The following is a 24,220-nucleotide window of genomic DNA, read 5'->3' as shown; positions in this document are numbered from 1 at the left end:
GCATATTGACGTAACAGTTTTAAAGATATATTGTCCCTCTGAAAAATATTTTTTATTTCAAATTTGTTTTTGAATGTGTCATGTTATTGTCACATAATAGTTAGTTTACCTGAAAAAATGTAATTTAAAGCAAAAAATACTTAAATTGTCTGTCAGACAATGGTTTTTGAGTTATAATTAAACGTTTCTTTTCTCTTTTTATATGTGAATAAATATTATTTTTTTGTTACAGAAGTGAATAACTTTGATATGAAACACAGACTCAATTTCTGTCACTTTAGTTTATTTTATTGCTAAGGTCAAGTCTGGGGGTCACTTCATCACGCCTAGATACTTCAAGTATGAAGTATCCTATTACAAACAAAAGCTTTAATGGACTGTTTTGATAATAATTCAATGATTATCTGACAGCGAATTACCGTATTATATAATATCATGGGACTCATAAATACCAGAAATGCTTTGGGATTTGTCGTTCAACCGTTTAGACTCTTTTCCCAGACGTTTTTTGGGTCCAGCAGCTGGTACCTATAAATTATAGTCGAGAATCCTTTTTAGCAAAAACGTCAGTGTCTAGTACTATAACTGCTGCTTGCTTTCAGTTAATAATCTAGAAAGATAGAAATAGAAATGAGACGCTAATTTAATATCACCAAAATGTTTATATGAACAAAATAGCACATTGTTCGTAATTTACTGGCAATTAATAACCTTTGACCTATTTAGCTAGCTCCTCGCTTCTTCTTCTCTCTTCGCTCGACTAACTCGCGCCACCACCATCATACAGCAGCTCACTCGCTACGTTTTTTAGAGAAATGGGTAAGGCACGTTAGTTTGGTAACGCTATTAAAATTTCGTTTTATAGTATTTATGTTAATAGTTAAAGCATAATCTATCAATAGCGATATAGATTACATTATTGGTTAAGAGGTAATAGCTTTTATGGCTGCGTTACGTCCTAAAATTGTACACAATTTATTACACAAGCAATCGAGATGGATTTCTCTAGGCCTAGGCTTGTAGGATCCGGCTACTCTAGGCTAGAGTAGTAGGCTAGGACCTGACACTGAATGATCAATCCTCGTCGTATGACGAGGTGCGAAATAACCTACTAGGCTAGCCTGTACCGGTGCTAGGCTAGGCATAGCCACATAGTGCTATTCTTAATTTGATTATTAGGCTAGGCCTATCTTACTATTTAATTGCATCAATCAATTGCTTCTGTTCTGACCTGCTGAATGATCTTTTGTCTTTTGATTGAATATTCATACACCACTACTCTAATAAACATTTTGCTTTTCAGATCCTTGTAATGTATTCAGGCCAACGCCAATGTATTCATTTTGAATCAGATCATCATGTGGTCAAATCAGCAACAATGGCAGACACAGTGGGGCTCACAGGCCCAGCAACAATATCAGGCTAATCTAGGTATTTTAACATTCTACTGTATTTCTAATTAGAAATTATTGTACAAAAAACTAAATAAAATTTCTTTCATACAAAGTATGTTAAATAAGTTAAATGAATATGTTGATATATATCAGAGTATATTGTTGAAACGTCGAGAAACTCTTATTTCTGGTGGTGGTGTACCGCAAACTTCATATTAACATATTGGTTTTACCAAGCAAGCCTTTAAACTGTATAACTTAATAAGTTAAATGAAATTATGTAGACACATAGATAAACTTTATTGTCACATATATTGTAGAAAAAAACCTGAGACTTGGCTCCCCATTACAAGTGTAGGTCTAAAACCCTGGGTTCTCATGGAGTGTCATTTTTAAATAGGTAGAAAATCATGGGAGTATGTCATACAATCACATTTGTAATTAAAAAGTTGTTGGTTTTGAGACTTTCCTGACTAAAAATACCTTATTATTAATTTATTTGTCTTAAAGAAACTGATTGGGCAGCTCTTGCTCAGCAATGGATCCAGCAGAAGGAAGCCATTGATCAAGCGGTTGTTATAGCTGCTAATCACAACCCACCAAGACCGCAACAAGGTAGCATTTTATGCTGTACTGTACTTTCGCACCACAATCTCGTGAGCTTAACCCAATTTAAAAACGTTCACCCGCTGCAAAGCGTTGATCATGAGTGACCTTTCAGTATGCCAAGAGATTTCAAGTTAGGTGCGAAACTACAGTAGCGCCAAAATTTAAATAGATAGATTTATTAATTAATATATAATTGAATTGAAAAATGTAAACAAATGTTATGACTCACTCTCCCAGACTCGTTATAACTGACAAATTAATGCTAGATTATAGTTCTTATTGTACACTATTCAGCTAATTTGTTTTATTATATTGTGGTATATTTGGTCTTGTGTATTATAATATCTCTTAATATTAGCAAAATTGTTTATTACAGTGTATTATGTGTACCTACAGTATAATAAATTATGTCAAAATACTTTAGAAATGTAAGAAAGTACTTGCCTATACTCGCATAAAACAGACAATTTAATTTGTTTACCAGGTGGTGATGGCGGTATGGAATCATTTGGTCGATGGGAAGGTTGGGCACCTCCACCCCCTCCTCAACCGGTCATAGAAACGTTTGATTACGATCACGGTGGACATTACAAACAAGATCCGCAATGCTTCGACTACAATCACCAATCTGCAAATGGTGCACAGAGACCACACGGTGGACCACTTTTACCGGATCCGGGGCACAATATGGCACCTTCAATGCTTCCACCAATGCCTTCACAGCTTGACCATCCAATGCCACCGCTACCACCAGAACAGTTTATGCAGGTAAGATTTCTTGTCATTTTAGCTGAGAGTTTATACCAGAAATATAAATAAAAGGAGGTTAATTTTCAATTCTTAGTGTTTATACTGGGAAGTGACTATCGGCACAGTTAACTGTGCGTGTATTGTATTATTTTCTATTGATTATGCATTTGATGTAAAGTTGACTGTACTATTGTTACAGTCAATTGCCTACTTTTCTGACAACAGAATTTTAGAACCTTACTGTTTACAAGTATGAAACAATGAATTTCAAACACGGTATACCTTGCTTATAGATAATAGCATGCACTGTCGACTGTGTCTATAGACAAATTTAAACTACATGTACAGTTGATATCCTCATCCATTATACTGATATTCTAAAATATAGAAAAATATGAGACTGTAATAAATTGATTTAAAATTTCTTACAGCGTGATTCATCGAATGTTGAATGGATACCAGAACATGATTCGCTAGCACCATTTCCACCCCATCAACATCCTCATCATATGCCACCCCATCATCAACCTCCACCATTACCATCTCATCACCATAGGCTACCTGTGCATCACCATATGGCAGGTGGACCTAGAATGAGACATTCGCATGAAAATTCTCCTTACCCGCTTGAGAAAGATAATCATTCTATACCTGAAGAAGAGGAAAGTGTAATAGGTACGAGGGATTTTTTTTCAATTCAAATTCTTTATTCATCCCGCATGGTGCAGGACAGGATGTGAGTGGTGTTGGATGTAGAATGAGTGTCATAAATATAGTGGGTGGAGACAAGATAAAACTGTTCTTTCAGCTATTCAAAGTTGTTTGTGGATGTGCAATGTGTAAACATTTTAGCTTTAGGCTGGGTTGAAAACTTTGTATTTAGGTGTCCCAATCCACCTCCAGCCAGTACAATTAAATCCATTAGCTTACGACAGTTATCCTATGGGGTTTTCTTTTAATATTTTATATTTCACAATCAGATGCAAACAAACGAAAAACTCTCCCAGCATGGATCCGAGAGGGACTTGAAAAGATGGAGAAGGAGAAACAGAAGCAGATTGAAAAAGACGAAAAGGACAGGCTAAGAAAACAGAAGTTAGAAGAGGAAAAACAGGTTGAACAAGACATAAAGAATCAGGCTCGTATAGCGGCTGGCTTGCCACCAAAATCTAAATTTGATGATGATAATGATGATAGTGATGTAAGTCTTGTTATTTTATTTAGTCGCAGGAGTAACAAGGATCTACAATTTTATTATTATTTTAAGGATTGCTTACATAGCATTTTGTAAGGTAGTTATGGAGAAAAGCTGTTATAATTATACACAAAATCGAAAACAATTGTTACTAATTCTCCCTTTTTATTTACTTTTAAAAACTTATTCAACCAAATTAAAAATCTATTATCTCCTTGAAAAAAAATTATTTAAAAACAAATTTCTGTTGGCATTGTTATCTGAATACTAGTAGTTATTAACTTTTAACACAATATAATAAATATATTTACCTGATAAAATCGTAATTTAAACACAAAATACTTATTCAGAGTAGAGGTGCATTGTCTGGAAGTCAATGTGTTTCTGATTAAATATTTTATTTTTGTTCATTTTTTATTAAAATTGAATTGTAATGTTTTCATGTTTTAGAGAACTTGAGGAGCTAAATTTGCTTCAGTTGAACAAACATCATAAGGATTTATTTTCTTTTATTTTAGGAGAGTGAAAATGAAGATGAAAAGAAAGAAATAAAAGAGAACCCATCATCGGCTGTCACGATTGAGAAAAAGAAACCGGCAAGTCCATCATCAACATCATCAGTTGAAGTGGAAGAGGAACCAGAAATGACAGAAGAAGAGAAACAAAAGGCATTGGTATGTCTATTTAATGTTGTAAAAGATAAAGAGGTAGTGTCAGTTTAGAGGAAGAAGAAATTTATATTGTTTGTAGGTTTGCATGGCGAAATCAATATGTTGATATAAAGTTTGCAGTACACCACGTATTGATCAAAACGTTGAGAAACTCAACAGTTCTTTTCAGAACTATATACGTGGTGTACCGCAAACTTTATATCAAAAAGAAGAAAATTGTTTACATTATGTTTTACTTCAAATGTAATTTTCTGTTTTTTAGTTGACGAAAATTCGTCTCTGGCTAACAGAGATACTTCTTGATGTTACGAATGTTGAAATTAAAGAAGTTGTTGAGGAGGTTCACCAGAAGGCCATGAACCGGTCGATCAAAGGTATTTCTCTCTCTCACCCAAAATGAATCCGGGTACTCCATCCTGCCAAAAAAAATAAATCATACCATACCATTTAAACACTAAACTATTATTCTCAAAATGTTAATTCCCGGTTTCATTCTTGCTCCAACCTCTCTCTCTCTTCACTTTCCCCAAATAAAATAATTTGTTAATTATTTTGTTGTAAATTCATTCTTAATTATGATTCAAACTTTTTAAATAGAAAATATTTTGTTTTAAATATTTATTGTAAATATGTTTTATTTGTTTGATATTATTCAAAGAAGGCGATAGTCAATTTTTAAAGCAATGTGACTTGCAAATAAAACCTTTCTTGTACTAGTATTTTTGTAGTTACCTATCCAAAAGTACTAGTGTAAAACATAACAATTCTGTTACTTTTTTATCCAATTAATTGTTTTTCTTATTCACATTCAATATTTTCTATTCCAGAGCTTTTTGTAGAACTCTAAATTTATTCTTACCCATTCTTACCTTATAGCAAATAAATATTTCAATTAATAATGCGCCCTGTTATCTGAGCAATCTCTCTTCTCTGTTGATGTAAAGCACTTTTATCATTTTACACTAATTTGGAAAAGCGCTATATAAATAAAATAATAATAATAATAACACTACCAATACCATCCATTTTTATTGCTGTTTAATATTGAAAATGAATGTGTTATGATTTTGTATATCACCATTTTTCTATTGAATTCATCAAGGTAGTATATTGTATTTAAGATACCTGTGATGTTTGTCATCATGGGTGTGGTATTTTGAAATGCTAACCCAGGTTTTATTCCCATCAAGCTCCAAACAGGCAGATTGCACACTCTACTGCATTAGCTTCCATATCTGGTCTTGGTAAGTAGTTTTATTTGGAATTTTGTGTCGGGAAAATCAAGTATGGAATGAATTTTGCCTGATCAGACGTGAATAAAATGTACTGATTACTTCACCGTAGTCCTCAAGTTCAATGGTCTACAGGTGTGCTTTGAAGTCTGGGTTCGAATCCCACCAGAAAAGTGTTTGCTCACATACTAAGTGTTGGTACATTTTTAAAGTACACGCTGGGCAAAATTAATTTCATATTTCTTTAAGATGAACATTAAAGTTTACGATATACAATTACAATGATTTGCTTCCTTTTTTTTTGGAGTTTGTTTTGTTGTCAAACTTATTAGTGGACTTTATTTACTGCTTCTTTACATGTTATATTGACATCACATATTCAAAAATGAATCTTTTTTCCAGTCTCTTTCCTACCTACGGTGCCTCCACAATCCCTAGTCGGTTTTCTGGCTTTTTTCTTAAGAGTCCCAATCATCTAATATTTTCCACTCATCTTAATTTTCTAAACTCATATTAATCTCCCCCAGTTTATATTTACTCTGAAGTATTATCTTCTTGAATTGTAGTTACTGGAGACTACATCAGTAGCAGTGATGAAAGTGGAGATGAAGCCAAGAAAGAGACCAAGTCAGAAAGTGGTGATGAAACAAGTGATGAAGAACTACAATTAAGTATTAGAAGAAAACAAAGGGCATGGAAAGAAAAAATTCTTGAACATAGTGAGTTCTTATTAGTATAGATTACCTATAAGTGATCATTGTGAGAAACAACATGTGTCTTGCAACCTATCAAGGTTGAATTGAAGACTGGTTTGGACAGAACTTCCATCAACCCCAAAGGTCTCTTTGTATTGAGCATCCACCAAAAAGTGTCTCCGTCACAGCACAATGTACAGTATATTTAATACAATACAAATAATCTATAAAATCGTGGTTCAAATTTAATTTTTAATTTAATTTTGGATTTATATAGCGCTTTTCCAAGTGACCAAAGCGCTGAAACAATAGATAATTGTTTTGTAACCAGGAAGTATGAAGACTTTGTTATTAATTCTGGCAATCAAAAGTAATCTGTGCAAGGCGTATTTGAGACCTGATTGCTTCCTTTTTAATGAGGCATTCTTTTGTTTTTTTAAAACCCATTAAAACTAATATACTTGTGTCTTCAGGAATGGCGCAAGAAGCAGAAGAAGAAAGATTTCGTCAACAGCAAGAGATAGAAGATAAAATAAATAAAAAATTATTTAATCCTAGTAATACTGATACAATTCCATTTCTGGAGACTAAAGATATTGCTAAGGAAAAAAACAAAGACAAGGAGAAAAATTCGGAGAATAAAGATGGAAAATCTAAAGAACAAAATAAGCGGAAAAGTAAAAAGAACAGATCAAGAAGCAAAGAGAAAAGTGATAGAAAAAAGGATCGCAAGAAGAAGAGCCGACATCAAAGTCCTTCAAAGGATGACAGACGCAAACGAGAGAGGTCTTCTAGTGTTGAAGATTCTAGGAGTAGGAGAGAGAGTCGGGATTATAAAAACAGGAAACAGAAAAGCCGTTCTAGAAGTAGAGATAAAAGTAGAGGGAGTAGGTCACCAAGTAGAGAAAAAAGACATAAAAGGGGGCGTTCAAAAAGTAAAGAACGGAGCAATAGGAAGGACAGTAGGTCACATAGTAGGGAACGAAGGTCAAGAAGTAGAGATAGGAGAAAAGATCAAAAGCATAGTAGGTCTTATGATAGGGATAGAGGAAGACACAGTAGGTCGCGTAGTAGGGACAGAAGAAAAAGGTCACGCAGCAGAGAAGAAAAAAATGATAGAAGGGAGAGAAGGCGTAATCGATCAAAGAGTAGGGAAATTAAAAAGGAAAAAAGGCGAAAGAGTAGCACTAGTAGCAGAGAAAGTTCTAGTTCAGGGGTTAATGGAAAGGGTGGTTCTAAATATGTAGATAGTTCTACTAGTTCTAATGAAAGCCTATTTGATACTAAGCAGGTACAATCAGACAGTGATGATAGCAGGAATGATAAAAAAGTTTTAAAGAAGAGTAAAAAAAAGAAACATGAAGATTCCGATTCTTCTTCTGATGAAAGAGAGACTAGCAAATCTCGGAAACACGATAACAAATCACCGAGAGATTCAAAGAAGAAACGGCACCGACGGGATAGAAGCTCAGATGGTAGCTCCTCTGAGGAATCTCGTTCCAGGTCAGAGAGGTCCGGTAAGAAGCGCAGAGGTCGATCAAGGTAGGTCACCTGAATATTGTACAATAAACTGTTTTCCACAGAAGTGCAATTTTTTTATTGATCATCATATTTTGTAACTTAAATCAAATTTTTATTTGTTTTGGTAATTTATTTATACAAAATGTTAAAGAGTTAAAGATGCAAGATTTGTAGGTTTGTTTTCGTTACTTCCACAGATCTCGTTCACCAAAAGCTTATCGACGATACTGAATGACTAACTGATCCTATGTAAATTAAGTATGGAGTGCAAAGGGTGCTATAAGTAAGCCAACAGACGAAAGGATAGGTGTAATAAAAGGAAAGTATCTAAAAAATAAAACGTCCTGCTTAACAGTAAGCCTATGTGCTGGTTCTCAGTTGGGTCGACATAGATATTGTAACATTAGGCAGTGACATCTTAACAAGATGTGTTGAATGCAAGTGTAGTTTTCTTTAGTTTAAAAAGCTGATTACCTAGACTACAGTCTTGAGAAAGCGTAATCTAATTATTAGATACCTAGGCCTAATTTAATAACTTAATTTAAATTAATTTGTAACTGGATACAATTTCCCAAAACTAGTTTAATTAATACTGTACTCCTTCAATCCTAATAATATTTCTTTATGTCATATATGATAGGTAATTCTCTGTATAATGTATGTAAAAATGGGAATAAAATATTTTTAAAAGCGCATATAGGAATCTCGGTCTCCACATTGCAAAGAATATTCACTGGTACCTTTACACGTAGTGTAGGCCAAATGCATACACCCATGGAAGCTTTCAAGGTATCAAATCAGTTGGACCCTGTTTCCCACTTGGACGCAACGCCAGGGACGTAACCGCACCGCAAGTGATTCGACCAATCACGACGCAGCGGATCATTCGAACTGTCGCTTGTGATTGGTCAACTCACTTGCGTTGCGCTAGTTGCATCGCTTTGCGTCAAAGTGCATACAGCTGGTTTCCACTATAAGGATGTACATACAATGTAATTTTAACTAATGTTAATTACTAAAATTTCTTTGTTCATCAAGAAAATTCCTCAGTACAGTACTGGTAATCTAGTAGGCCTACAGACCTAATGCAGTGGAGTGAATAGTTCTCCAATACATTAGTATATCTGGCATATCCTCATCAGAGTGTATTGTATTAGTTTTAATAATGTAGATACTTTAGTCATTTTATCTTTTCAACCTACAAATGTAAACATTAACTTTGTTGGCAAGCTACTTCATAAATATGCCTCATCTTTATAAAACTGAATTTTAACTGACAGATTATGCAGTAGTTGCATGGATCTCTAATTTATAGTTCTTGCCAGATAACGATGTACGATAACTTTTGCATATTGTGCAAGAATTTCGTTACGTAATTTGCAAATTGTGCAACAGATTCATTGTTCAGTTTTAATGCTTGGTTCCCACGGGGGCGCAACACAAGGATGTAAGCGCAATTTGACCAATCACAAGCGATGGATTATTTGATCTGTCGCTTTTTATTGGTCAGATGGATTATGTCTACGTCCTTGTGTTGCGTCTCTAGGGGGAACCAAGCTTTAATTGTGTAAAGGGTTTAGATTGTTCATAAAAGTATGTCCGCTAATTAATTATACTTTAATATTTTGAAATGTGTACATTTACGGATAATTGATAAGCTGTGAATAATTCAATACATTTTCTAGCGTCAACCATTTCTTATCGTCAGTATTTTTGTCCTTACTCAAAATATTGTTTGAGTGTGTTTAATCATTAAAAAAATAAATAAAATAACAATCTTTGCTGCACACAAATAATTAATTAAATTTGAAAGTATTAGATTGAATAAACTTTGTAACATATACAAATAGATGTCTTAATCTTTTTGTGGTGTTCAATGTAATCCATTTTAGGACAATGCTCATTTTTTAAGATGCAAGATAAATTTTATCTTGACAAAATGCTATTTATATAGTCAAGCCAAAATGTATTTTTGTCGAACCAAAATGACATTTTGTCAACACAATGTTCCAAATTCCGCCCCTCACAAAAATATTGTAATCGCACAAGGCTGTAAAAATGTTTTTAAATTTCTTGGTTGAATCATGGAGACTTTTTTATACCTCCATGGTTGAATAGGCCTGTTTAATATCACATTACTAGTTGTTCACCAAAATTGGATGAAAAAAAAAAACTTGATGAGAAAAACGTAATTTTAAAGAAAAAGATATCTGGGTCGGTTTAATCTGTGCTGAGATGAATTCCTGGATGTAAAACTGAATAGAACGAACTCCTAAATGAAGTGAAGTGAATTTACGACCGAGGTAGGCGCCTAAGACTCGGGACGAGAGAAGTAGGCGTAGTAGATGGAATCCTATATCAGTACTTGTATGTGAGTTTTTAATAGGCCTATTTAATTTTTAGTTGCTATTAGAATGAGTCCCTCGTTTTGGTTAAAGTCATCGTCATATTGACAACTAGCATGGAATGACCCTTCCAAATGAAATTCGAAATCCTCTGATTTTTTACCTTTGTCAATGCCTTTTTTCTTCGTTTGAAAATCAGCCTTTTTTTAAATCAAATGTATTTTAGTTCTATATTTAACAAAATTAAGTTAATGTCACTCGTTTTGTACTTGTATATTTATGTTTGACCCACTTGTGCTACTTCATCGCATAGACCTATCCCCGCCCTTAATTGAAATTTAATTGATTCCGATAACCTAGTTAAATTAAATACTTTTTCAACAATTAATAGGCCTAAGCTCTATTGACTACGTTTCATGTACAGTCACTTGTTAGTGGGCCTCTGTAGAGAAATATACCATCTGGTTTGTCGTTAAGTTGTTTTTAACTAGTTCGACCTCAAACCTATCGCTTTACAAATACTTAAATCGCTTGAAGTGAATTCAAAGTGCACCCATTAGCATGTTTGATTGTACTTGTGTGAAGTCAGAAATTACCGTTTTCTGATTGTACTTTTGTGATTTACCGGAGGTTTATTTTGATAAGGTAAGAAAAGGAACCTTTATATGATGCTTAAATGCTGAAGTAATGTAGGCCTACTTATATATCTTCAGGCTGTTTCCACATTATCAATGTAATTATAATACAGTATATGATATGCCCATGATATGTCAATGAGTTTTACAGTATGCCTACACAATGATTAACGTGGAATAAACGCAGAAGGAAAACCTGGAATCATGATGACGATTGGCCTACACATCGTCTAAGATAAAAGAACCGCTACACAGTTTGTACTGATAGAATGTATAGTTCACTGACTGTTGACGGTATAAAATAGATTACATTATGGATAATGATTACAGATATTTATTGTTTTATATATTGTAAGTTGTTACAAGATAGGACATCTAATATTAGATGTTAAATAAAGAAACATTAGCCTAATTTATACATGCCTAAACAACTAGATAGAAATTATTGATAGGCCTATTCATTTGTTTTCCCCATATTTTATTGGTTGATTGAATTCTAAATGTATATAAACGTAAATATTGTAAAATGTCCCCATAAGGAATGAAACAACTATATTGATTGGCTTCATAGATCCACTTAAGATATGTTCGGTATGGTGCCGTTTGGTACTTTCTTTCAGAATTAGTAACTGTGTATTTTTCCTAGAGTGATCTCACTCTTCCTCATTTTGAAATTGAAAAATGTTTTTTTTCTGACTTACCCGCTCTAAGTAATAGCCCAAGCGTACAAAACATCTGTGGCCATGTTACAATAAATGACAGTTGGCTGTAAAGTTTTAAAATGAAATCCACGAGAACATAAAATGTTAGAGGTTCATGTCAAAAGTCAAACACAATCTATATGTATTCCAAATAAAATGATTTACGATAGCATAGTTAAAGTTTATAATGTACTGTAATGATAAGATTATGTTGAGTAACATTCTGTTTTAGTAGTTTTTAGAAGTTGAAATCATTTGTATTTTAAGGTATATACCGGTATGAAATCTAAGCAAGAAATGCATGATAAAGACACTGAAAATGGTTATTTTATACAATACAAGAAATGCGTAATACTCGGAGTTGTATGCCTGATAACGATACTCATTGTAGGGTTATTAGCTGGACTTCTACCAAAAGGTGAATCGATTGATTGGTAAGTTTAATATTATACTACCTGGTACAAAATAGTGTAAAGTATTGCCCTATAGTATCAAGTTTTTTATCTCCATATTTTCCAGTCATGAAGTAATTTCCAATGTTCGTGCTTATTCTTCATTTTTTTTTTACAATTTGATTTAGGATTGTTTCGAGTGCTTTAGAGAAAATTTATTTTGGTTAAGCACTATACAAAAGACAATTATTATTATTAGTAGTAGATACATATAATTTCATTCCTTAATTCTACAAATAAATGGCTTTATTTCTTTATTATAGCAGTGATCTCCCAAAAACAACGGTTTTGCCTGACACTGAACCGTGGAAAAATCCGCGCCTGCCAAACTCACTTCGACCAGTACACTATGAATTAGAAATTAAAACAGATCTCACAAATTTCACTTTCAATGGAAAAGTCAAAATTACTATAGTCTGTGACAAGAGCACAGATGTTATCCTAATAAATTCTAAACTTTTAAACATCGACTATTCGTCTGTAAAGTTGAGTGGATTAGGCGGACAGACTCCACCTCCGGATGTTCTTGATGTTGTCCTGTACCCAGAAGAGCAATATATGTTGGTGTTATTGGAAGGAAAACTAAAGGTGAACGAAGAGTATTATTTCTCAGTAGAATTTACCGGGCCTTTGACGGATGACCTGAATGGGTTTTACAGAAGTTCTTACACGACGTCAACTGGCGATAAAAGGTAGGCATACATTATGTAATATTCTGTGTATAAAAAATATTTTGTGAATTCATATTATAATACTTATATACGCATTTATTTTCGTTTAATCCGTCAACTAGATGGTTGGCTGTTACATTTTTCTCTCCTACCAACGCCCGGCGAGCATTTCCATGTTTCGACGACCCAGGTCTGAAAGCAACCTTCACAATCACTGTCATCCATCGGCCAGAATACACAGCGCTTTCCAATATGCCCGTTTTGTCATCGGAACTTACTGAGAATGGATGGCAGACTACTCGTTTTCAGACTTCTCTTCCTATATCTACTTACCTTGTTGGATATTGTGTATGTGACTTCATTTACAAGGAAGCGATTACTGAAAACAACATACGCGTATGTTCATTATTTCTTTACCTACCGTACTTATACTGGCATAATACTTGTAGGATACAGTTCAATATCTTATGGTTCTTGCATGGGTTCTTGCATGATTCAGCTGCTTAATTACATTGTAAGACATTGTAGGCACAAATATACATAAAACAGTAGCTAAAACAATTAGAACCTTTCTTTTTTCTATTTTAGATGCGAGTTTGGAGTCGTCCTGATATCATAGATTCTGTGGATTACGCGCTTGACGTCGGTGTTCGAATACTTGAATACTTTCAAACGTATCTTGATATAGATTTTCCGCTTCCCAAAATCGGCAAGAAATATGTTTATTAAATTATTTAGATAAGATGCATTAGTTCCCTAAACATGCACCTTAAGACAATTGCTTTTGGCTCTCTTCCACCATGCCAAATGCTGTGGTAGATTATCTCGTTCCATCAAGCTTTTTTAAAGAAGTGGGTTTACACCAGGGCTTTAGTACAATGGGTTTAGAATGATACCTTACAAAAGTATTGCCATACTTTTTGTAGATATGTTGGCGATTCCAGATTTCTCTGCCGGTGCAATGGAGAACTGGGGCATTATTACCTACCGAGAGACAAGACTCCTTGTCGACGAAAACATGACGTCAGCAGGGACTAAACAAGGCGTTTGTGCAGTAATTGCCCACGAGCTTGGACATCAGGTAATATGCTGGTTTACTTCTGTAAAAAATAGTCTTTAAGGACGAATTCATTGTGTTATACAATGTATTTGATATAACATGAAGCTTCTCTGGTCTATAGATTAAAACGCTCGCTTGTTAATGATACAGGTCGCAGTTTGAATTCGGAGGCATTTTATTAATTTACGTTGTCATGATGTTGAGAGCTACTCTCAGGGGTTTAGGTTTTGTATTGTTAAACTCTGACTGATTGACTGCTTTTACTATACTTTTTCAGTGGTTTGGAAATCTTGTGACGCATGCGTGGTGGGATTATATTTTGCTAAAGGAGGGATTTGCTTCGTTTATGGAATACATTGGAAGCGAATACGTAGAACCAACATGGAGAATGGTATGTTATATTGAATTTAAACTTCTCTAATATTGCTATTTGTACACATAATGTTATTGACTACTTTTTGTCAACAACTAAAAAGGTAGGATTTTGACTAATTTTAGACGAAATCACCCAAAATATGGAATGTTAAAATTCAATTATTCCCTAAGCACGATTGTGTTATCATCTTTAGGATGTCATAGGACTAGTTAATATGGATCATAATGACACAATATATGCGCATATATGGCAATATTATCGCATAATTATGGAAAACATCCCTGTTCATGGAAAATTTCGAAAAATTGCCAATTTTCGACCTTTTTATTTGTTGACATAACTAGTTACTCTAGCTCTATAAGATGATAATAACACAATATATGCGCATATATGGCAATATTATCGCATAATTATTGAATTTTAAAAAGTAACTATTTTGGCCATTTTTCGAAAAAATTCCTGTACTATAGTACAGGGAAAATTTCGAAAAATTGCCAATTTTCGACCTTTTCATTTTTTGACATAACTAGTTACTATAGCTCTATAAGATGATAATAACACAATATATGCGCATATATGGCAATATTATCCCATAATTATTGAATTTTAAAAGTGGCTATTTTTCGAAAAAAATCCCTGTACTATAGTACAGGAAAAATTTCGAAAAATTGCCAATTTTCGACCCTTTTATTTTTTGACATAACTAGTTACTATGGCTCTATAATATGATGATAACACAATATATGCGCATATATGGCAATATTATCGCATAATTATTGAATTTTAAAAGTGGCGATTTTTCGAAAAAAATCCCTGTACTATAGTACAGGGAAAATTTCGAAAAATTGCCATTTTTTCGACCTTTTTATTTGTTGACATAACTAGTTACTATAGCTCTATTAGATGATAATAACACAATATATGCGCATATATGGCAATATTATCGCATAATTATTGAATTTTAAAAAGTGACTATTTTGGCCATTTTTCGAAAAAATTCCTGTACTATAGTACAGGGAAAATTTCGAAAAATGGCAAATTTTCTACCTTTTTATTTGTTGACATAACTAGTTACTATAGCTCTATAAGATGATAATAACACAATATATGCGCATATATGGCAATATTATCGCATAATTATTGAATTTTAAAAAGTGACTATTTTGGCCATTTTTCGAAAAAAATTCCTGTACTAGTACAGGGAAAATTTCGAAAAATTGCCATTTTTCGACCTTTTTATTTGTTGACATAACTAGTTACATAGGTCTATAAGATGATAATAACACAATATATGCGCATATATGGCAATATTATCGCATAATTATTGAATTTTAAAAAGTAACTATTTTGGCCATTTTTCGAAAAAATTTCTGTACTATAGTACAGGGAAAATTTCGAAAAATTGCCAATTTTCGACCTTTTCATTTTTTGACATAACTAGTTACTATAGCTCTATAAGATGATAATAACACAATATATGCGCATATATGGCAATATTATCCCATAATTATTGAATTTTAAAAGTGGCAAATTTTCTACCCTTTTAGTTGTTGACATAACTAGTTACTATGGCTCTATAAGATGATAATAACACAATATATGCGCATATATGGCAATATTATTGCATAATTATTGAATTTCAAAAAGTGGATATATTGGCCATTTTTCGAAAAAATCACTGTTACTAGTAGGCCTACAGGGAAAATTTCGAAAAATTGCCATTTTTCGACCTTTTTATTTGCTGACATAACAACTAGTTACTATAGTTCTATAAGTTGATAATAACACAATATATGCACATATTTGGCAATATTATCGCATAATTATTGAATTTTAAAAAGTGACTATTTTGGCCATTTTTCGAAAAAATTCCTGTACTATAGTACAGGGAAAATTTCGAAAAATGGCAAATTTTCTACCTTTTTATTTGTTGACATAACTAGTTACTATAGCTCTATAAGATGATAATATATGCGCATATATGGCAATATTATCGCATAATTATTGAATTTTAAAAAGTGGCTATTTTGGCCATTTTTCGAAAAAATCCCTGTAGGCCTACCTAGTACAGGAAAAATTTCGAAAAATTGCCAATTTTCAACCCTTTTATTTTTTGAGTTACTATAGCTCTATAAGATGATAATAACACAATATATATATATGCGCATATATGGCAATATTATCGCATAATTATTGAATTTTAAAAAGTAGATATATTGGCCATTTTTCAAAAAAATCTCTGTAGGCAAATTTCGACCTATTTATTTTTTGACATAACTAGTTACTATGACTATAAGATGATGATAACACAATATTTGGCATTATCGCATAATCATTGAATTTTAAAAAGTGGATACTTTTTTTGACAAAAAATCCCTGTACTATTATAGTACAGAGAAATATTTAAAAAATAGCAAAATGTCGGCTCTTTTATTTGTTGACATAGCTAGTTACTATATTATAATTGACATGCGCATAATAACATAATGTGTTCTGCGCATGTTATCTCAACATATTTTTAAAAGTCAAGATTTAACTATTTTCCGAAAAAATCCCTGTAGTATAGTAGAAATTTTCGTAAAATAGCAAACACTTTTATTTTTTTGACATAACTGGTTACTATATTAATATAGTGTTCTGCTAATAAATGGTTCTATGACTAAAAATGAAAAAATATACGTGACAATTTAGCAATTCATAGAAAATAACATATAATTGTTTTCTTTAGGATCAGCAGTTCTTGCCCCGTGAATTACATTCGGTATTTGATTCGGATTCGTTAAGCTCATCAAGACCGGTCCTGGCTCGTGTGCAAACGTTTGAAGAAATTAGTCAACAGTTTGATATCATAGCCTACAACAAGGTATGGATTTGTTTACATTTTGGAGTAAAGTCGATGTATTCTTATGATGCCGGGGTTCTCCAACTTATTATTATGCCGCTCCCATCAAGTAAAATGCATTCGTACTTTACAATAAACAATTATACCTTATCCATTACGTTATTCTAGAAACTGATCATGCATAGCGAATAGTAACTAGTGCCATCACAACATTGTGGAAAATTGACCAATGAGTATTTCATATGCTATTGCACCAATGCCAATTAATATAGTTCTTTGTCTATTTTTATTTATTTAGACAAATTGTCAATGATAACCTTAAGTGATTAAAATAAAAGGTGGCAATCCTGTTCACAATAAACACAATATTCTCTAAATACAGTATTTGGAAGGGGAATTGTTTTTGGTCATGAGAATAATCCGGTCATCTGACATGATTTGAACCCTGAGAAGGTAGCCAGGCATCTCAACCACAAGCTATAATTCTACTCCAATAGTGCACAACAGTAAATGGCATAATTGATATACATATACATATTTTTACAGGGTGCGTCTATTTTTCGAATGTGTCGAGATTTTCTTGGAGACGATTTGTTTGTGAGAGGACTTCGAATATATTTGCAACGCTACAAATACAGCAATGCTAATAACGACCAACTCTGGGACTGTTTTAATGAGGTTGGCACGCATACGTTAAATACGTTAAATACTGTCTAAAGTATCACACTTTATGAGACAAAAATGTGATGTGGCCATATGGTAGTGATATGCCCAAATATGATCCATATATGGGCACATCACATTTTTTTTGTCACATGAAGTTTGATAGTGTAGACAGAGCTTAACTAAAACTTTTTTTATTGTAACATTATATAGCACCAATGAATAATTGTCTTTAAATGGTTGCCACGGACAAACACGGGTAAATTAAACGACTATCTATAACATTGGCAAACCTAACTCTCTCAATAATCAACCTGACAGAAACTACAAAACCTAACTATCTGAATAATCTCTTCCAACCAACATTTTTCAGCCGAATTCTTGGGATTGAGAGGCGATCATGCCAAAATGCATGAGAAGATCGGCCCAACGAAGAAATTTGGCCCGATCGTCGTGGTCCCGTAAATGTTTTAATTGCATAATACGCTGATATAAAATATCAATTAATTATAGGTAGTGAAAGAAGACACCCTAGACATGGACGTCAAAACCATCATGCACACGTGGACCTTACAAATGGGCTTACCCACCGTCAACTTTACACGGCGATATGGCGGCACTGAGGCTGGGTTCACTGCTACCCAACATCACTTTCTAATAAACCCAGACGCTAATTTTACTACAAAATATGACGATTTAGGGTATTAGTAATAGTTGTTGTTTTGTATGAATAGTTTTCATAGGTTTCTTAACAGCTTTTATCCAGCTGCCATTCGGCCACTAAATGCTTGTCAGTATACCGTACTAGAGTGATGTGACACATACAATTATCTGTTTTTGTATATCTCAGAGCAAACATAATTTCTATGTATATTTTATATGTAAACGACAATAAATTGAAGTAATTTCTACTGATGAATGAATGAATTTAGATATGCTTCGGGGGAGGCTATTGGAGTCGATTCTATACAGTATTAGAAAAAGGTTTGTTTTATGCTGGGTACGTCCCTGTATCTCATAGTTTCATTTTGTTTCAGTGCGAAATCCTACAAACGGTAATGTACCAATATTTTAATCATGGATAACCTTTATTTATATTATTTTAGATTTATGCATAAATAGGCCTACAGGAATATCTAATAACTATTTTTCTTTCAAATTTAGCTACGTTTGGTGGATCCCCTTAACAATACGGAGTCAACCAAACATAAATACACAAACAGTACGATTGTGGATGGAGAACGGAGACGGTAATTGTACTGCTTTATTTTGGCCGTCTATGTATAGCTAGGCAAATGTGTGTAGCATCATATTTTACGGTTTCATCCTAACTTGAATAGTTTATATAATATATTTTTAAAAAACTTGGAAAATGCTTTCAAAACATTTGGTTTGATTGTATTGTATGTATACTTTGCACGATGACGTTCACAATTGTCAAGTTATCGTCTTAGATTTTCATAGATAATAATAATATACGTCGATCTTATATAGCGCTAAAAGCACCAAGTCTATGCGCATCACATTGTTACCCCGGTCATGTTTTGGATCAAACACGTCTAGAAACCAAACCATAATGTTGCAGCCGTAATCAGCGCAGTTGTGTTTTGACCTATACCAGGTACCCATTTGTACACCTGGGTGGAAAGAGGCAAACGTAAGCAAACTGTCTTGCCTAAGGACACACAAGCAATGCGAAGATCTTTGGATTCGGTCTCACGATCATATAATGTAGATGTCTAACCGACCATGCCTATTGACGTCACAAAAACTTATCTTTAATATGGGCCGAGTTAAAAATAGCGCGTTTTCTGCTACTGTCCGAGTGTTGCCAAGTAAGCCGCTCAGTTTATGATCGCTTAATGTATTGGATTATTATGTTCTGTGCCTGACATCATGTTATATCGATTTATTATTCAGTGATGCAAGATCTACCTGACGTGAACGATGACGACTGGATATTAGTTAACATCGACCAAACCGGTTACTATCGGGTAAACTACGACCAGACTAACTGGAACCTAATCAGTAATCAATTAATTAATAACCATGAGGTAAGAGAGACAGTGAATGAAATACAGTAAAATCCTTTTTATCAAACTGTTCAGTAGATTAAAATACTTTTTTCCAACTGTATCCCCTTAATATGGTAAAGGCATATGGATCATTTTTTTAACCAATTACAATGCCCCTCCTAGCTACACCCACCCCAAGAAACTCGTCAGACTGTCATTTTTATAGGCCTACAGTGATATCTGTACATATAAATGCATAGAAATTGGTCAACTTTCCAGCTAGGTTGACCCCTGGCCGTAGTGTTTTTCTTTCGTTCGTTTCATGGGAATGTATCACTATCAGTAGAGGTGTACCCTGAATAGGGATTGTACGTAGTGTTAAAACACAATATTCCTTCGTTCGTTCATGGGAAAGTATTTCCTTAACAGGGATGTCCTCTGAATAGGGGTGTACCAAAGGAATGTAAACTGTAATTTTACAAAATATACACGATTCGCCATATAGATGATTCTACATCGATTGTTTTGTATATTTAAACAGATAATACCGATTAAGAATCGAGCTGCACTACTTAGCGATGCTCTTAAACTAGCCCAGGCTGGTGAATTGAACCAAGTAACGGCCTTAGACCTAACAAGATACCTTAATGAAGAGTTGGAGTATGTACCTTGGTCTGTAGCTTCGAACTCCCTGGGCTACATTGCTAAGATGCTCAAGATATCACCGGCGTACGGGCGTTTCCAGGTATGTATCTGCAAACTTTAAATGGAAAGGCATCTATCAAAATTGATAGATGATTGGCAGTTTCAGCATTCGGTATTTCAGTAAAAAGTTGTTTCAGGCAGCCAGATGCGCCATAGACTTCGTAAGCGCAACGACATTAACTGATGTCTTATTTATATTCGAAATTCAATCACATGCAAAATACAATACCAGCGTTTGAAGAAGATTCAAAACGATGTCTCTGCAATATTTAACATATTTCATATTATGTTTGTGCAGGAATACATGAAAAGGCAGATAACTCCGCTGTATGAACACGTCGGGTGGGCTAATACAGGAGATCACTTGACCAGGTAAGGTATCAACAAGCACGACTGGATTTCACATATAGATGAAAGTACGTTAGTGTTATATGCCTACATTGACTCATATACTTGACTGTGACTATTTAAAGCAGATGGTTCTTCTGAAGAAGGTAAGGAAGTAATAAAATACGCTACGACCAAAGACATCTTGTTTATAACATGGACTGGAATGCCCATATCATTAGGTACAACATTTGGCAAAACTAATAGAATATCTTTCTTTTAGACTAACCAGGAGCATCGCGGTCTCAGGTGCGTGCTACTATGAAAACACTGACTGCATTAACACTGCCATCAGAATGTTTCAAAACTGGATGAGTACACCAAATGAAAACAGGTAGGTCTACATGTAGTACCACGATGGCAAGCTTTTGTTCCTCTGCGTAATAGAGGATTATTGAAACATTGGAACATATACCTAGCAGTGTAAATTTCTTTCTTACAGAATTGCATCCGATTTACGCTACACTGTGTACTGCACTGCAGTAAAATATGGCGACCAAACGGAATGGTATTTTGTTCTTGAACAGTACCAGAGTTCACAAATAGCTAGTGAACAAGATAACCTACGTTATGCCTTATCCTGTAGCAAAGATCCTTGGGCACTTAGCACGTAAGTGATCAAATATTGTCCAGACGTCATAGAGGTGTCATGGCACGAGCTATGACACAGGTCTTCCATGAATGTTATGGATAGCTAGTCAGCTAGTGAACAGAATAACCTACGCTATACATTATCTTGTAGCAAAAAATCTTGTAGCAAAGTTGATTGGACAATCATCCAATTATTGTCCAGACGTCACAAAGTTGTCATGGCACGAGCTGTGACACAGGTCTTCCAAGATGTTATGGATAGCTAGTCAGCTAGTGAACAGGATAACCTATGCTATACCTTATCATGGAGTCTTGACCAATTATTGTCCAGACGTCATAGAGATACCATGGAGCTATCAAGAAAGTGATGCTGGTCTTTCACGACTTCTTTTAGCAACATATTACCGCATAGTACACGATCTATTTAAACCTCTTTATCTTTAACAATGTATTCAGTTTTTTGTCTTTTGGCTAACAATTCTCTTATACTAAATTGTTTTAATTTTAGTTTTTTAAATTTCACAATGGGATCTGATGTAATTCGTTCTCAAGACTGGGTGACAGTTATCACGGAGGTTGCTCGGAATCCAACCGGAGCTCCACTGGCATGGAACTTCTTCAGAGACAACTGGGACTACTTCAGAAAAACGTAAATCCCTATATTTAATGTATTCCTCTCTGCTGCATAAGTTCACTTTCCAATGGTCTCGTTTGACCCAAGAAAGAAGTAAGCACCTTTAATATCTTCTAGTGGGTAGAATTTGAATTTTATCATTCGGTTAAAAATATGGTAGAACATCTTTGGTGAATTCCGTGGTAAGTTCTGCTATGTGCTAGAATACAATAATATATGGTATTTTTTTCCTGCAAAATGCGCACATTTCCACTTCTACTTTAAGTTGCACGTTTAATTGGAACCTCCGATAAAATCACATCAGAAACAAAGTTTCAGACATCCAAATATGTTGTATTCGTTGAATTTTGTTGGGCCTAGTACCATGTAGTCACTATTTGGAACACAGGAAATAGGAAGGCACCAATGGCGATATTTAAAGAAACTTCAAACAATCATCCATCCAGTTGTGTGTTTGCATTACAGATATGGAGACAGTCTTTTCCAGTTTTCAAGCCTTATTGAAGGAGTGACTAATCATTTCAATACTGAATTTAAACTCTACGAGGTAAGGTTCACTAATGTTTAAAATGAATAATACACAAGCTATAAAGCCAATACAATATTGGTCTGTCTGTGTAAATTAGCCTTAATAACCTAGAATATGTAGCAATATCACGGCAGAGGGAAACAGAAGTATAGAAACGATTATGTAAGAGGAACAAGGACCACTGTCTTTTTGGTGTTTATCCGTAAAATATTGTTACGGTATGTTTTACAGGTACTGAGCTTTATGTCAGATCATCCTGATCAAGGTACAGGACGAACGGCATTTACTCAATCCGTGGAGAAAATTGAGGCGAACATTCGGTGGATGTCAACCAACTATAACGAAGTTAATGATTGGCTACAACAACAACAACAACAACAACGTGGTCCTGTTTCTGGATAAACCCGCTTCTCATTTGAAACCTTTATTACACTATAACCATAGACAAAAGTAACAGACCATATATAACGAAATAGACTATAGGCAAATAGAACAGACCATAGGTACACGGAACAGAACATAGTTACACGGAACAGACCATAGTTACACGGAACAGAACATAGTTACACGGAACAGAACATAGTTACACGGAACAGACCATAGTTACACGGAACAGAACATAGTTACACGGAACAGAACATAGTTACACGGAACAGACCATAGTTACACGGAACAGAACATAGTTACACGGAACAGAACATAGTTACACGGAACAGACCATAGTTACACGGAACAGAACATAGTTACACGGAACAGAACATAGTTACACGGAACAGACCATAGTTACACGGAACAGAACATAGTTACACGGAACAGAACATAGTTACACGGAACAGACCATAGTTACACGGAACAGACCATAGTTACACGGAACAGAACATAGTTACACGGAACAGAACATAGTTACACGGAACAGAACATAGTTACACGGAACAGACCATAGTTACACGGAACAGAACATAGTTACACGGAACAGAACATAGTTACACGGAACAGACCATAGTTACACGGAACAGAACATAGTTACACGGAACAGAACATAGTTACACGGAACAGACCATAGTTACACGGAACAGAACATAGTTACACGGAACAGAACATAGTTACACGGAACAGAACATAGTTACACGGAACAGACCATAGGTACACGGAACAGAACATAGGTACACGGAACAGAACATAGTTACACGGAACAGAACATAGTTACACGGAACAGAACATAGTTACACGGAACAGAACATAGTTACACGGAACAGAACATAGTTACACGGAACAGAACATAGTTACACGGAACAGACCATAGTTACACGGAACAGACCATAGTTACACGGAACAGAACATAGTTACACGGAACAGACCATAGTTACACGGAACAGAACATAGTTACACGGAACAGACCATAGTTACACGGAACAGAACATAGTTACACGGAACAGACCATAGTTACACGGAACAGACCATAGTTACACGGAACAGACCATAGTTACACGGAACAGAACATAGTTACACGGAACAGAACATAGGTACATGGAACAGACCATAGACAA

The 24,220-nt window shown here is 34.4% G+C and overlaps 2 protein-coding genes across 2 annotated transcripts; both read left to right on the top strand.

Annotated features, from left to right (window-relative positions):
- The first annotated feature begins 684 nt into the window (after positions 1-684).
- On the top strand, positions 685-9,914 carry LOC144847519 (uncharacterized). Its single transcript, XM_078703922.1, has 12 exons — positions 685-819; positions 1,304-1,431; positions 1,905-2,009; positions 2,488-2,771; positions 3,185-3,428; positions 3,734-3,954; positions 4,467-4,622; positions 4,882-4,993; positions 5,810-5,863; positions 6,418-6,570; positions 7,020-8,088; positions 8,265-9,914. Exons 2-12 carry the CDS (start codon positions 1,359-1,361, stop codon positions 8,296-8,298), a joined length of 2,505 nt encoding a protein of 834 aa, XP_078560048.1. The 5' UTR covers positions 685-819; positions 1,304-1,358; the 3' UTR covers positions 8,299-9,914.
- A 2,113-nt stretch (positions 9,915-12,027) lies between these two features.
- Positions 12,028-23,178, top strand: LOC144848336 (aminopeptidase N-like). Its single transcript, XM_078705055.1, has 18 exons — positions 12,028-12,182; positions 12,464-12,892; positions 12,994-13,267; positions 13,460-13,580; positions 13,798-13,952; positions 14,209-14,322; positions 17,036-17,170; positions 17,696-17,827; positions 18,326-18,513; positions 18,977-19,062; positions 19,733-19,866; positions 20,369-20,572; positions 20,831-20,904; positions 21,143-21,253; positions 21,362-21,529; positions 22,019-22,159; positions 22,610-22,691; positions 22,905-23,178. The coding sequence occupies exons 1-18, from the start codon at positions 12,028-12,030 to the stop codon at positions 23,073-23,075; spliced, it is 2,874 nt and encodes a 957-aa protein (XP_078561181.1). The 3' UTR covers positions 23,076-23,178.
- Positions 23,179-24,220: the final 1,042 nt, after the last annotated feature.

This window comes from Antedon bifida, chromosome 7 (assembly GCF_963402885.1).
Source record: "Antedon bifida chromosome 7, ecAntBifi1.1, whole genome shotgun sequence".
In the NCBI taxonomy this organism is placed as follows: Eukaryota; Metazoa; Echinodermata; class Crinoidea; order Comatulida; family Antedonidae; genus Antedon; species Antedon bifida.
This window is presented reverse-complemented; position numbering and strand designations above follow the sequence as displayed.

Bases quoted from the DNA above. Each gene is read 5' to 3' on its own strand.
- LOC144847519 (XM_078703922.1), top strand. From the start codon at position 1,359: ATGTGGTCAAATCAGCAACAATGGCAGACACAGTGGGGCTCACAGGCC. The intron at 2,772-3,184 runs GTAAGATTTCTT...AATTTCTTACAG, and splicing joins CACCAGAACAGTTTATGCAG to CGTGATTCATCGAATGTTGA. The intron at 4,623-4,881 runs GTATGTCTATTT...TCTGTTTTTTAG, and splicing joins AAGAGAAACAAAAGGCATTG to TTGACGAAAATTCGTCTCTG.
- LOC144848336 (XM_078705055.1), top strand. From the start codon at position 12,028: ATGAAATCTAAGCAAGAAATGCATGATAAAGACACTGAAAATGGTTAT. The intron at 17,171-17,695 runs GTATGGATTTGT...ATATTTTTACAG, and splicing joins ATATCATAGCCTACAACAAG to GGTGCGTCTATTTTTCGAAT. The intron at 19,063-19,732 runs GTAATTGTACTG...TTTATTATTCAG, and splicing joins GTGGATGGAGAACGGAGACG to TGATGCAAGATCTACCTGAC.